General features: G+C 44.8%; 1 protein-coding gene across 6 annotated transcripts in view; it reads right to left on the reverse strand.

Moving 5' to 3' along the window:
• Window positions 1-14992, reverse strand: part of LOC119971823 (deformed epidermal autoregulatory factor 1 homolog) — a 126123-nt gene that overhangs the window by 50156 nt on the left and 60975 nt on the right. For all 6 annotated transcript variants that reach the window (XR_005461920.1, XR_005461921.1, XM_038808016.1 and 3 more), the window contains 2 exons: window positions 11235-11361; window positions 9550-9678 (listed from right to left, as the gene is read on the reverse strand). Coding sequence is in view for 4 of the 6 variants with exons in the window: in XM_038808016.1 (XP_038663944.1) it covers window positions 9550-9678; window positions 11235-11361 (256 nt within the window). In the remaining 2 variants the exon portion in view is untranslated. The remainder of the gene's footprint in view (window positions 1-9549; window positions 9679-11234; window positions 11362-14992) is intronic.

The following is a 14992-nucleotide window of genomic DNA, read 5'->3' on the forward strand; positions in this document are numbered from 1 at the left end:
TGACATCAGGAGGAGACGGTACTGGGACAGCCCGCTGACGTCAGGACGAGACGGTACTGGGACAGCGTGCTGACGTCAGGAGGAGACGGTACTGGGACAGCGTGCTGACGGCAGGACGAGACGGTACTGGGACAGCGTGCTGACGTCAGGAGGAGACGGTACTGGGACAGCGAGCTGACGTCAGGACGAGACGGTACTGGGACAGCGTGCTGACGTCAGGAGGAGACGGTACTGGGACAGCGTGCTGACGTCAGGAGGAGACGGTACTGGGACAGTGTGCTGACATCAGGACGAGACGATACTGGGAAAGCGTGATGTCAGGAGAGATGGTACTGGGACAGCGTGCTGACGTCAGGATGAGACGATACTGGGAAAGCGTGATGTCAGGAGAGACGGTACTGGGACAGCGAGCTGACGTCAGGAGGAGACGGTACTGGGACAGCGTGCTGACGTCAGGACGAGACGGTACTGGGACAGCGTGCTGACGTCAGGAGGAGACGGTACTGGGACAGTGTGCTGACATCAGGACGAGACGATACTGGGAAAGCGTGATGTCAGGAGAGATGGTACTGGGACAGCGTGCTGACGTCAGAATGAGACGATACTGGGAAAGCGTGATGTCAGGAGAGATGGTACTGGGACAGCGTGCTGACATCAGGATGAGACGATACTGGGAAAGTATGATGTCAGGAGAGATGGTACTGGGACAGCGTGCTGACGTCAGGAGGAGACGGTACTGGGACAGGCCGCTGACGTCATGACGAGGCGATACTGAGAAAGCGTGCTGACGTCAGGACGAGATGGTACTGGGACAGCGTGTTGATGTCAGATGGAGACGGTACTGGGACAGCGCGCTGATGTCAGGACGAGACGGTGCTGGGACAGCGCGCTGATGTCAGGACGAGACGGTACTGGGACAGTGTGCTGACGTCAGGAGGAGAAGGAACTTGGACAGCGTGCTGACGTCAGGACAAGACGTTACTGGGACAGAGTGCTGACATCAGGATGAGACGGTACTGGAACAATACGCTGACGTCAGGATGAGACGGTACTGGAACAATACGCTGACGTCAGGATGAGACGGTACTGGAACAATACGCTGACGTCAGGATGAGACAGGTCTGGGATACGCGCTGATGTGAGGAGGTGGCAGTCTGCCCACTGGGCACCGGGGCTGTGTACTGCCGGATCTGCCTGAGGGGGCATGCATGCAGACGGCTGTCTTTGATTTTTAAACAGCTCATGGAATCCCGTGAGTTTTATTTGTGAAGACTTATAACTTATAACACACTATTATCACAACACAATTACAGAGGTTTCAAACATTCAACAAATTTCACATTCTGGTGCTTAAATTTCACTTTCCCTGCCCCACAGGAGAACCACGCACAACTTATTTTCTGTGATTGCTGCTTGGGCCTACTTCTTGGATCTCAGTTTGAAGAACAAACAAATTGCTTCAATCCCTCTTTATGTGGCTGTCACATACTTCCTCCTCCCTGAGATGGTGTAGGCATTGAAGAACTTGTGGAAGCCAGTGAATTGCTGACTGTCAGCATCGTGCCTCGCCATTCTGACCCCTCACACAAACTTCACTCGGCCGCTCTCCGTGCCCTTCACAGGCCCCGAGCTCCAACTGTCCACTGCTGAGAGTACTGACCCCGCCTCCTTCTATTGGTCAGTGGAACAATGGGGTGCCAGATGTGACATGAGAAAGCTGATCACCCATTGGATAATCTGGGTGCCAATCGGATAGAGCAAGACAAAATGTTATGGCTGCTGGCAGATGCGGGCGGCATTCAACCCAAAAGCCGGTCGTGGTTCTTGGGCGCTTCTCCCGCGATCGGGAGCGCCATGACGGATCGCTCCGTGACTCTCCCTACACCAGCCTGTGACCCACCCACGGGTCGCAACCCTGAATTTGATAAACCTTGTTCTAGACCCATCAGCCAGGGGAAACATCCAGTGCACGTATACCCAGTCAGACCCTGTTAGAATTTTGTATGTTTGAATGAGATCACCTCTCATTTTTTGAAACTCTGGAGAATATAGGCCCAGTTTCTTCAAACTCTCCTCATAAGACAATCCCGCCACACAGGGAATGGTTTGGTGAACCTCCCTTGTTTCCCTCTTTGGCAAGTACATCCTCCAGTTGAGGTGTCACCAAGGCTCTATACAATTGCAGTAAAACATCCTTACTCCTGTACTCAAATTTCCTTGAAACAAAGGCCAACATTTGCCTTCCTAATGGTTGCTGCATGCTAGCTTTTAATGACTCACAAACAAAGGCACCCAGGTCTTTTTCGACATCAACACTACCTCTCACCATTTAAGAAATAATCTGCCTTGCTGTTTTTTACGATCAAAATGGATAACTTCACATTTATTCCATCTGGCATGTTCTTGTCCATTCACTTAGCCTGTCCAAATCCCCCTGAAACCTCCTTACAACCCACATTCTCACCCAGTTTTGAGTCATCAGTAAACGTCAAAATATTAGACTTGGTCCGAGCTGCTTGCAGAAAAATACTTTTCACTGTACCTCGGTACACATGAGAATAAACAAATCCAATCCAAATCATTCCATAGATTGTGAACAGCGGAGGCCCAAGCACTGAGCCCTGGGGTACCCCAAAGTGTAAAACTAGCTCTCGCTTTGCTGTCTGAGTGTGGAAGTGACATTGCAAACCCTCCTTCCCACGTTTTGAGTGTGTGCAAATAAACAAAACCTTTGAGTTCATCGTATCAGCAAACTTGGAAATGTTATATTTGTTCCCCATATCCAAATCATTATATAGATTGTGAACTGCAGTGCCCCAATCACTGAGTCTTGGTAAGAGTAAGAGTCTTCCGTCCTGAGAATGGCCCATTATTCCTACTCTCTGCTTTCTGTCTGTTAACCAATTCTCAATCCATAACAGTATATTACCCCCATGTGCTGTAATTTCCTTTACTTTTTGAAAATCCAAATCCACTCTCCTTTAATCTATGCTACAAGTAACATCCGCAAAAACTCCAACGGGTTTGTCAAACATGTATTTTATAAGCCAGCTGGCCAACAGGAGACACGGGTCTGCTGAGACAAAGGGCCTTCAAACATTCCTTTCAACTCATAATGGTTGGGGCAGTTAGCAGTCTTTGAGATCTAGCCGAATTCCAGATGGCGGATACACGTCCTTTGTTGAAGACCTGGTGGAGCAATAGGGATCATGTAACCAAGGCCACTAGCTTGTTGAACAAGTTAATATCGCCTTGCTGAATTGGATAGCTCAGTATGCTCCTTAACATCTGACTAGGGCCACACTGATAGGTTGAACATCTGGCCTCAACTGCACTGCTTCTGTTGGACGTTCTGTAATATCACCTACAAAACTGATTCATCTCTGCGTGCTTATCCCATCTTGTGAAGTCAACACCCCCAGAAAAGTGAAATTACACAGCATCTGTTTTTAGCCTGTTGACCACCATGAAGGAATACCTCATTGGACTTTGATTCTGGACTCTGGAACACATGTGAACCGATATTTATTTCTCTGTGGTCTCTGCATTGTAAATCCGTTTTTCTATCCCTCTCTTTACTGTTTGAGTGTGGAGGTGACATGGCAAACCCTCCTTCCCACGTTTTGAGTGTGCACAAATAAACTAACCCTCTGGGTGCTCCAGTTTTCTCCCACAGCCCAAAGATGTGTTGGTAAGGTGGATTGGATATACAAAATGTCCAACAGTGTGCAGGTTATGTGTGGTTATAGGGGTAGGATGGGGAGGGGGCCTAGGTAGGGTACTCGGTGCAAACACACTGGGCCGAATGATCGCCTTCTGCACTGTAGATTCTATTGATGCTCTTATGGATTCTATGAGCCTGGGAGCTTCCTCTGTACATAACTTGAAATCACACTGTGAACTGCACTTACTCACCAGATAACATAGATAAATAAAGCACAGAACAGGCCCTTCGGCCCACGATGTTGTGCCGAACTTTTGTCCTAGATTAAGAAAAAATTAATCGACACCCCATCATTCTACCGTAATCCATGTACGTATCCAATAGCCGGTTGAAGGTCCCTAATGTTTCCGACTCAACTACTTCCACAGGCAGTGCCCCACACTACTCTATGTCTCTTTGCAGCCGACAACAGCCCTCCTCACTATCCACAACTCCACCAATCTTCGTATCATCTGCAAATTTACTGACCTACCCTTCAACTCCCTCATCCAAGTCATTAATGAAAATCACAAACAGCAGAGGGCCCAGAACTGATCCCTGCGGTATGCCACTGGTGAATGGGCTCCAGGCTGAATATTTGCCATTCACCACCACTCTCTGACTTCTATTGGTTAGCCAGTTCGTTATCCAACTGGCCAAATTTCCCACTATCCCATGCCTCCTTACTTTCTGCATAAGTCTACCATGGGGAACCTTATCATGTTTAGGAAAAGGCTGCAGCTGAAAGGGTAGGCTATTTTGTTACTGCTGTAAAATTAAGTGCGCAGTTGTTTAACTTTTAGACTCGGCAGAAAATGATATGCGTCACTGAACACAGAAATACGGGGGGGGGGGGGGGGGGGGGGGGATATGATCAATCTACAGAAAAGCTATCTCGAGTCATTTGTTCCAGCCCCCATAGATAGTAATTTGCTTGATAAAATCCTGGTGCACATATGGTGCCTTTCATCCGTGATAATTACAAAACATTTACAATTACTAACTTTAGACTGAAAATTAGCAGAAGATAAGAGAGCAATTAACACAGGGAATAGTGCCAGAAAATGATTTAGACAATTTCACTCTTTTCTTTGAGGGTTTGAACTCTGCAGTTTGTAAAAAGCTGCTGTTTATTAGTAGAATGATGATGAACTGCAATTTCTCAACCACTTCAGCACAGCTCAGGAACAGTACAGATCCTGAAAGGCAGCTCTCTCTAATCTGCTCTCTTCCTGTCACTCTCCACTGCCTGGTGGAAATTACAGATCAAACGCACTGAAGCAGTTAGCCGTTGGGCCAGAGAAGGCAAAGCTTTTACAATGAATTCACAAATGAGTCAGTGATGAATCAGAGACCATTTAAATATTTAAAAATCAGTTTGATTGGTGGGCAATTAAAGGATAAGGGAATGGGGTGACCACCCGGGATTAACACTACTGTCCAGGTGAAGATAGACATCAACACAGACTGGCTGAGCCAAATGGCCAGTCTCTGTGTTATAAATTCTATGTACCTACCTTTGTTAAAAAGTCCTCATTCAACATTGCTGTGAAATTTATTCTGCATTCAAATGTTTCTATTAAAATGCCTGCATCACAAACCTATTTGCATACAGCAAAGAGGAAAATACATAAGGGCAGGAACACGATTATTTTTGATTATTTTCTGTATGATTGGTTGGTTATTCATATTTGTGTCTCTAATTTTGGCTGTTGGAATGACCAGGGTCCCAGGTTCGATTCCCGGCTGGGTCACTGTCTGTGTGGAGTCTGCACGTCCTCCCCCTGTGTGCGTGGGTTTCCTCCGGGTGCTCCGGTTTCCTCCCACAGTCCAAAGATGTGCGGGTTAGGTGGATTGGCCATGCTAAATTGCCCGTAGTGTCCTAATAAAAGTAAGGTTAAGGGGGGGGGGTTGTTGGGTTACGGGTATAGGGTGGATACGTGGGTTTGAGTGGGGTGATCATGGCTCGGCACAACATTGAGGGCCGAAGGGCCTGTTCTGTGCTGTACTGTTCTATGTTCTATGACCCTTACTGTTAACTAATGGGCGGCAGGTTGGGTCACTGTTTATGCGGAGTTTGCACATTCTCCCCGTGTTTGCATGGGTCTCACCCCCACAACCCAAAAGATGCGCAGAGTAGGTGAATTGGCCACGCTAAATTGCCCCTTAAATGGAAAAAAAAAAGAATTGTGTACTCTAAAAAAAATTTTTTAAACTAATGACAGCAAGAAAAGGGAGCTGGAATTTGTTCAAATAAACATTAGCCTGAGTAAACCCCACTCCACCAAATTATAACTGTTATGAATGTCATGGCCACTACATGGGTTAGTGCTGGGAATTCTATAGGAAATAACTCACCCGGACTTCCCTGTCCACCATCTATAAGGCGCATCAGGAATGTGAATACTTCCCAGTTACCTGGGTGAGTGCACCTTCAACAACACTCAAGAAGCTCGACATCATCCAGGTCAAAACCATTAGCATTTCATCAACAAGCCTCAAAGTCAAGTGCCTCCGCCTCAATCACCCATTATACAATGACTGATTATAGCATCACTAATTATCAAACCACTCTCCAACAAAGGACCCAAATTTTGGGTCATTTTTCTCAGTTCTTTGTGATTTTTAAGACTGAATATTTACTCCATAAACAATAGAATCAAGCATTTCAAATTCTGTCAGAAAGTCATGGTTCACACTTGCAGGAAACAGGAGGTATGAAGCTGTCAGCACACAGATGGTAACCATGGGACTTCCGCAGCCCTGGGGATTAGATAATCTATTTAAACTGGAGGTAATTACAGAACTGCCACACGATACACCCTCCACATAGTGCCTAGGTACGTCACAAGCAACGAGTTAACTGCAGGGGTTGGAATGTGCCAGCTTGTGAATTGAACAAAGGCTTCTGTGAGTTCTGAATTGCTTCCATTTCCCTCCTGCTTGTCCTCTAATCGGCATAAAGGGAGTTCTTCCTGCATCACTCAAGCTAGTAACGGGTGAAGAGGGATATTCAGAACATTTGAGTTCAACCGCCCAGGGAGACCCTACACCCTTGCACTGTAACATCCAAATGTTTCCTGACAGATTCTGTGGCTACCCGCTTGTACCACAATGTGCAAAGCCAATGCCAAATGCCAATCATTCTGAGCATTAAGAAGAATTTCTGTCCTTCAATCTTTAATTTGCCTTTTATTAGTCTGAATCCGTGTCCTACATTCACCATTTAACTTCAGATAATACTCCAAATCTCCATTTTCCATTTCCTCAGTGATCTTAGAAATCTCTAAAGTCACTACTTAGATGAGAAGAGTCATTGGTTGCCACCAGGCCAGCTCCGGTATTTGAAGTTCGATCAACCAAGGAGCAGCAGAGATTTCTGAGGAGGGCTTCAAACTAGCTCAGCCATCGCTCCTTCATCAGCACATATGTGAGAAAGGAAGAGTGTACAAAATAGAGACAAAAATACAAAAGAGGTTGAAAAAAGTCTTCCTGAACCATCAGGCTGAGTCATTGGGACATAGCGCTGCTCACATTGACTTGAATAATAAACCCCATCCGCCCTTGCTAATCTAATCCATCGCCACCCAGCTCCCACAACTACCCTGCCATCGCCCTGCCCAGCATGTCCACACCCCTAGCATCTGCCACCTGCAGTTTCAAGTGAATGGAACACTTTTCTCCCCATCAGAAGAAAGTGTTCAATGTCTGAGATCAGTAGAGCATGGAACATAAATTACAAAAACATGGAAAATTTATAGCATACATGGAGGCCAATCACCCATCCTGTCTGTGACAGCTGAAAAAGGGTTATCCAGTCTATTCCCACTCCACGAGTAACAGAGCCTCAAGTGCATATCCAAGTAATTTTTAAATGCAAGGAGGGTTTCTACTTCGACCATCCTTACAGGGAGCAAATTCAAAACCTGCAGCACTCTCTGGATAAAAAAAAAACTCTCCTCAACTCACTCAATTACTGTAAATCTATTCTGGTTACTGAGGAAATACTACTCAGTCACTATCATTTTACTCACCTCAATTAAAGGCTCCTCTGATTCAAACCAAACAACCCCAATATATCCAATCTTTCCTCATGGCTAAAATTTTCCATTCCGACAACATTTTGGTAAATATCCTCGGAATTCTTTGTGTGTGATCACATTCTTTCTGTGAGATCACATTCTTTCTGTGAGATCACATTCTTTCTGTGTGATCACTTTCTTCCTGTCGTTCTGTGTGATCACATTCTTTCTGTGTGATCACTTTCTTCCTGTCGTTCTGTGAGATCACATTCTTTCTGTGTGATCACTTTCTTCCTGTCGTTCTGTGAGATCACATTCTTTCTGTGTGATCACATTCTTTCTGTGAGATCACATTCTTTCTGTGTGATCACTTTCTTCCTGTCGTTCTGTGAGATCACATTCTTTCTGTGTGATCACTTTCTTCCTGTCGTTCTGTGAGATCACATTCTTTCTGTGTGATCACTTTCTTCCTGTCGTTCTATGAGATCACATTCTTTCTGTGTGATCACTTTCTTCCTGTCGTTCTGTGAGATCACATTCTTTCTGTGTGATCACATTCTTTCTGTGTGATCACATTCTTTCTGTGTGATCACTTTCTTCCTGTCGTTCTGTGAGATCACATTCTTTCTGTGTGATCACTTTCTTCCTGTCTTCTGTGAGATCACATTCTTTCTGTGTAATCACTTTCTTCCTGTCGTTCTGTGAGATCACATTCTTTCTGTGTGATCACTTTCTTCCTGTCGTTCTGTGAGATCACATTCTTTCTGTGTGATCACATTCTTTCTGTGTGATCACTTTCTTCCTGTCGTTCTGTGAGATCACATTCTTTCTGTGTGATCACTTTCTTCCTGTCTTCTGTGAGATCACATTCTTTCTGTGTGATCACTTTCTTCCTGTCTTCTGTGTGATCACATTCTTTCTGTGTGATCACTTTCTTCCTGTCGTTCTGTGAGATCACATTCTTTCTGTGTGATCACTTTCTTCCTGTCTTCTGTGTGATCACATTCTTTCTGCCTTTCTGTGTGATCACATTCTTTCTGCCTTTCTGTGTGATCACATTCTTTCTGTGTGATCACATTCTTTCTGTGTGATCACTTTCTTCCTGTCTTCTGTGAGATCACATTATTTCTGTGTGATCACTTTCTTCCTGTCTTCTGTGTGATCACATTCTTTCTGTGTGATCACATTCTTTCTGTCTTTCTGTGTGATCACTTTCTTTCTGTGAGATTACATTTCAGGACACAATGATACGAATGAGGCAGTTAACTAACTCACGGTCAATGTTACATCCCAGCAGCTTAAGACAGAGTTTTGCTTGAGGAAAATCTTACAGAAAAATCAGAAGCTCTCTGGCTTAGATAGGAAATGGCTAACGGCAATCACACAAAGGTAGAAGAACTGAACCCAGAATATGAATTGAAGGTTGGTCGGGTTAATGCTTGGAAGGACATTGTTTAAATTAGTGAAAAGGAAATTTGCACAGGATTGTGGATAAAAGATCTAGTGGAATAATAATGTTCACACTGCGATAGCAGAACTGAAGAGATTAAGGACACAGTTGCCTACTGTTTACTGTACTGAAGATGTAACCCAGAGATCATTACTTCAAACCCCAACATGGCATTAGAAGAATCAGGAACCTAAGATAAGTGCCATCCATGCCCAGGGAACAGGTTATAGATGGGCCATGGTCTGGGAATGTTGGGAACTGGACTAGGTGGACACTGTTACTGGTGAAGAACAATCATGTTGGACAAAGTAGCAGTTTCTTGACTTCTGAAATCACATCTCCAGTGACAGTGTGGATCAAGCAGTACTATTTACCTGTGGTATTGGTGAATACATCTCCCTGTGCCCCACTATCTGAAATAATGGCAGTGGCATCTGCTGTGGATGCTCGATCAAAGGCCAGCGTCCCGGAAGGAGTGATCTGTCCAGCCGGTGTCACTGTAACTGGAAATCAACGAGTTAAATATTTTAGTATTTAAAGTATTGGACTTTGACCAATCGCCATAAATTATCAGAATTCAATCTTTAACTCTCCCAATTACTAATCGTGTTTAACAATAATTCACTACAACTTGATGTAGACCCTATCATTTCTACAGTTAATATAGGAATGTTTCAATAATCTCCTCTCTCAACAATGATGCCAAGCAGTTCTACCAGTTCAAAGGCTTCAGAGAGTTAAAGGGCTGCAGGATGTTATAGACATAGAGACAGGCACGACCATGGTGGGATTTGAAAACAAGATGTGAATGTTAAAATTGAGCCATTGGGATTTAAAAAGCAAATTGGGTTAGCAAACACATAGCAAGGACACAATGCTACTTGACAGTGTATCCCCCTTCGACAAAAATGCACTCGAGTCAGACATGGGCAGCATGGTGGCACAATGGTTAGCACTGCTGCATAAAAACATCAGGGATCCGGGTGCAATTTTGGCCATGGGCCACGTGTGTGGAGTTTGTAGGTTCTCCCCGTGTCTGCATGAGTTTCTTACAGGTACTCTGGTTTCCTCCCACAGTCCAAAGATATGCGGGTTAGGTGAATTGGCTGTAATGAATTCCCCCTTAGTATGCAGGGATGTGCAGAATAGGTTATGGGCATAGGCGGGGTGGACAGGGAAGTGGACATGGAAAGAGTGCGCTTTCGAAGGGTCGGTGCAGACTCGATGGAGTAAAAGGCCTCCTTCAGCACCTTAGGGATTCTATGATGACGAAGGCGCCAGGAGATCTGCACTCCTGCAGGATATGCGCCTTATTGAGACATACAGGATTTGCAAGGGGGATTGATAGGATTGACATCAGATGCTGAGAGGTTGTTTCCCTTTGTGGGAGAGTCTAGGACAAGATGGCATAACCTCAGAGAAAGGGGTCACCCATTTAAGACAAAGATGAGGAGCAATTTCTTCTTCAGAGGATAGCAAATCTGTGGATTCTTTACCGCAGAGGGCTGTTGAGGTTGGGTCGTTAAATATGTTCAAGGCTGAGATAGTCAGATTTTAAAATCAGTAAGGGAATCGTGGGTTATGGGGATAAGGCGGAAAAGTAGAGTTGAGGATTATCATATCAGATCAGTCGTGATCTCATTGAATGGCAGAGCAGACTCAATGGGCCGAATGGCCGACTTCTGCTCCTACATCTTATGGTGAACAGCAAGGCATTAAAGGGAACAGAGATAAGGGAAAAGATAAATTTTTAATAAATATTCAAAGCAATAAGGTCAAATTGTTCTGTAGAAAATGTTTCGCATTCCATTTGCCAGAAACCTAAGCTCAATCTGAAGATACCCCCCACTGATTGCTGAGGATGACAATTGCTGGACAGGCAATGTATGCTGCAGGTACCCCTCTCATTAAAGCATACACTCTGACTGGGCTATAGTTACATTGTGATTAGCAACTCAACTGCCTCTCCCAAGTGTTGCTCTCCAAGGAAATTTCTGTAAGAGACCCCCCCCCCAGCACAGAGGATGACAGTCAGATACTTCGATGTTGTTTGACGTACAGGTTGTTCCAGTTGTCGCAGGCAGTAAAGTGATGTTCTTGGGAGATTCCTTCTTGACTGGGGTCGTACTTTGTTCATTTTCCTTTTTGCGTCTTTTGTAAGGGACAAAGAGCCTGACTGGTCCAGTCTGTGTGCAAAGAGCAAAAGGCACTGATTATATCTCCCATTCCTCTCTCCGTCATAACGAACATGTTCCTCTTGTTATGGACCAGGGTTTAAAAACTCCAAAGTATATTGTGGAGTTCACCTGGCCGATAAGTTTTTGTTGAATTTGGGTAGATGAGCACAAGAGCCTTTTTTCAGGTGTTATTCAACGGACTTCTTAGACGCTTTTAATCAAAAAAACAAGCTTTATTCTAAAAATGTTGTTAACATTTGTATAAACACACACAGCAAGAACTTTTATCAATTACAAACATAAAGACCCCACACAGCTACAGTAATCTATGTATAACCCTTAATGAATTCCCCCTTAACTGTTCCAATTCAATAACAAAATACAAGTAAAACTAGAAACCCCTTTTCAAAAGCATGGCCCAGCCAATAGCATTCTCACTTGAATAAGACTGTTACTGATACTCTATTCCACTTTTCAAACAGCAGCTTTGAATTCCTTCCAGAAAGCAATTATCTCTTTTACATTACCAAGCAGTCTAGAACAGCTTTTAAAAGGAAGATAGAGAAAGACACTTCTTTCATCCTGTGCAGTTCAAACCAGTCCAAAGCTCAACGCGAAAGTAAAATTCACAAAGCCACAGCTCAGCTCCACCCACACAATGACATCACTGAAGTTATGTGATAAGACAAAAACCTTTCTTAAAGCAACACTCACGATACTCTTCCTATCACAGCATTTTACTACATCTTCATCAACGTAATCATAGAATTTACAGTACAGAAGGAGGCCATTCGGCCCATCGAGTCTGTACCAGCTCTTGGACAGAGCACTCTACCCAAGCCCACACCCCCGCCCTATCCCCATAACCCAGTAACCCCACCCAACACTAAGGGCAATTTATCATGGCCAAACCACCTAACCTGCACATCTTTGGAATGTGGGAGGAAACCGGAGCACCCGGAGGAAACCCACGCACACACGGGGAGAATGTGCAGACTCCGCACAGACAGTGACCCAAGCCGAGAATCGAACCTCGGACCCTGGAGCTGTGAAGCAATTGTGTTAACCACTATGCTCCCGTGCTGCCCCTGCCTCTTTACACTGTAAAGATTAAAGGCACAAAATATTAAATGTAAACAGTAAAACCCCTCAAAAGTATTCAATTCCATTTGCATTGCCTTAACAAGGCACTTTCAGCCTTAGGTGTTTTCATAGAAGTTTCACATACTTTACAGTGCAAAAGGAGGCCATTCCCCCATCGAGTCTGCACCAGCTCTTGGAAAGAGCACCCTACTTAACCCCACACCTCCACCCTACCCCATAACCCAGTCACCCCACCTAACCTAAGGGCAATTTAGCATGGCCCATCCACCTAACTTGCACATCTTTGGATTATGGTAGGAAACCGGAGGACCTGGAGGAACCCACGCAGACACGGGGAGAACGTGCAGACTCCACAAAGCCAGTGACCCAAGCCAGGAATCGAACCTGGGACCCTGGAGCTGTGAAGCAACTGTGCTAACCACTGTGCTACCATACCGCCCTTCAGCTCCTCACAACTTCATTCAGGAGGGAGTTGGGAATAGACCAAACCTCTGACAGTGAGGCCCCCCATCCCCAGGATTAACTGACTACATGTGAGCTGTGCTAAGGTCATGGAGGTGTGATAATAGGGAGCATGGAGGTTTAAAACAATGGAGCTTATAGTATGTGATCTCTTACATGGCTGTTCTTCTCGCTGTTTCCTGCGCTAGGACTTATGATGCCACGTCTGCCGAATACATTAATACAACAGAGCTTCAATGGGGTATCAGCTGAGTTGGCTGGAGAGCTGGTGTGTGATGCAGAGCAAGGCCAACAGCGTGGGTTCAATTCCCGTACCAGCTGACATTATTCATGAAGGCCCCGCTTTTTCAGCCTTGTCCCATGCCTGAGGTGAGGTGATCCTCAGGTTAAATCACCACCAGTCAGTTCTCCCCCTCAAATGGGAAAGCAGCCTAGGGTCATCTGGGATAATGGCGACATTACTTACTAAAGCTAATGAGAATTAATGCAAATGCATAACATTTCCTCCCCCCTTAAATTGAACATCTCCAACAAGTTCAACATGAACAATAGTCGTTAAGTCAGAATGTATGGGGTTCGTCTCTCTTGGAACGGTTGACTGCCATCTTTTTCAGACTGGTGGCAACCTCCTGCCATTTTTGTCTTTGCATTAAAATAATTGGTATTTGGTTTAACCAACGTTGACATAGGAACTAGAGGTTGTCCTTGAGTCTGATCAGAAAATTAGGTGTTGCTTTCATCAACAGTGTCTGTCAGTGTTGGGATTGTAGGAAGGGTCAAGTCATGACTTTGTTGGGTTGAACCTGGATTTTCCACAGGCTCAATTCCGTTCTTCCAGCCAGCAACTGGTCTACATGTCTCCTCCAGACAATGTCATCTCTGGTCTGGACAGTATAAGAGACAGGTTAACAATGTGAACTTTCTCCAGTACAGGAACTGATGGATTTGATTTACTCCAAAAATGATCTCTAATGATTACCTTTCAATCTGGTCATAGTTACTTTCAGCTTTGCTCAAGGTTTGAGAAGCAAAAGCAATGGGTCTTTCTTCACCCAATCGCACAATGTGGGAGACCACCACTCCTACACCATAAGGAGATGCATCGCATGCTAACTGTGAGGGTAACGTAGGATCAAAGTGCAAAAGAACTTCAGATTTAAATAAGTTTTCTTTGGCTTACAAAAAAGCATTATTGCATTTATCTGACCACGACCACTTCTTGTTCTGGCAAGAGTGTGTAATGGTGTCCGAATTGTTGCCAAATTTGAGACAAATTTTCCATAGCAGTTCAACAATCCCAGGAAGGAACATTACTGCTCACTATCCTGAGGTGCAGGCACCTTTGTCATGACCTTAACCTTTGAAGGAGATTTGTGATAGCTGGTGTCATCAAACACATGTCCCAAATACTTAATGAAGGATTGGAAGATCTTACACTTGTCCTTACAGACTCTCAAACCGTGGTCTCCGAATCGCTGGAGAGTGGCATTGAGATTTTGAAGGTGCTGCTCTTAATCTCTTCCAGTGACCAGGATGTCATCCAGATAGCACTGGACGCCACTCAGTCCACTCAGGAACTGATTCAATGCTCTTTGAAACTATTCATGAGCTGATGTGATATCAAACGGCAATCTTCAGTACCGAACAAGCCTTGTTGAGGCCATGATGAGATCTGCCATGATCTCATTGAACAGTGGAGCAGGCTCGAGAGGCTAAATTGACTACCTCTGCTCCTAGTTCTTATGTTCTAAGAAAGAACTATTCGGTCTAATTCCACCTTCCTGTTCTTGGTCTGCAGTCCTGTAGGTAACTGCACCTCCAGCACAAATCTGGTGTTCTTGATTAATAAGGGGATTTCTTGATTAATATGGGGATTAGGGGTTATGGGGAGAAGGCAGAAGATGGGGATGAGGAACATATCAGCCATGATTAAATGGCAGAGCAGACTCAATGGACCAAATGGCCGAATTCTGCTCCTATATTTTCTAGTCTTATGGGCACCAAGAGACCCTCCTCAGTGAAGACTCGACGCAGGGGCAACGGAGAAGATCGATGGAAGACCAAGGAACACACA

This window comes from Scyliorhinus canicula, chromosome 9 (assembly GCF_902713615.1).
Source record: "Scyliorhinus canicula chromosome 9, sScyCan1.1, whole genome shotgun sequence".
Lineage (NCBI taxonomy): Eukaryota > Metazoa > Chordata > Chondrichthyes > Carcharhiniformes > Scyliorhinidae > Scyliorhinus > Scyliorhinus canicula.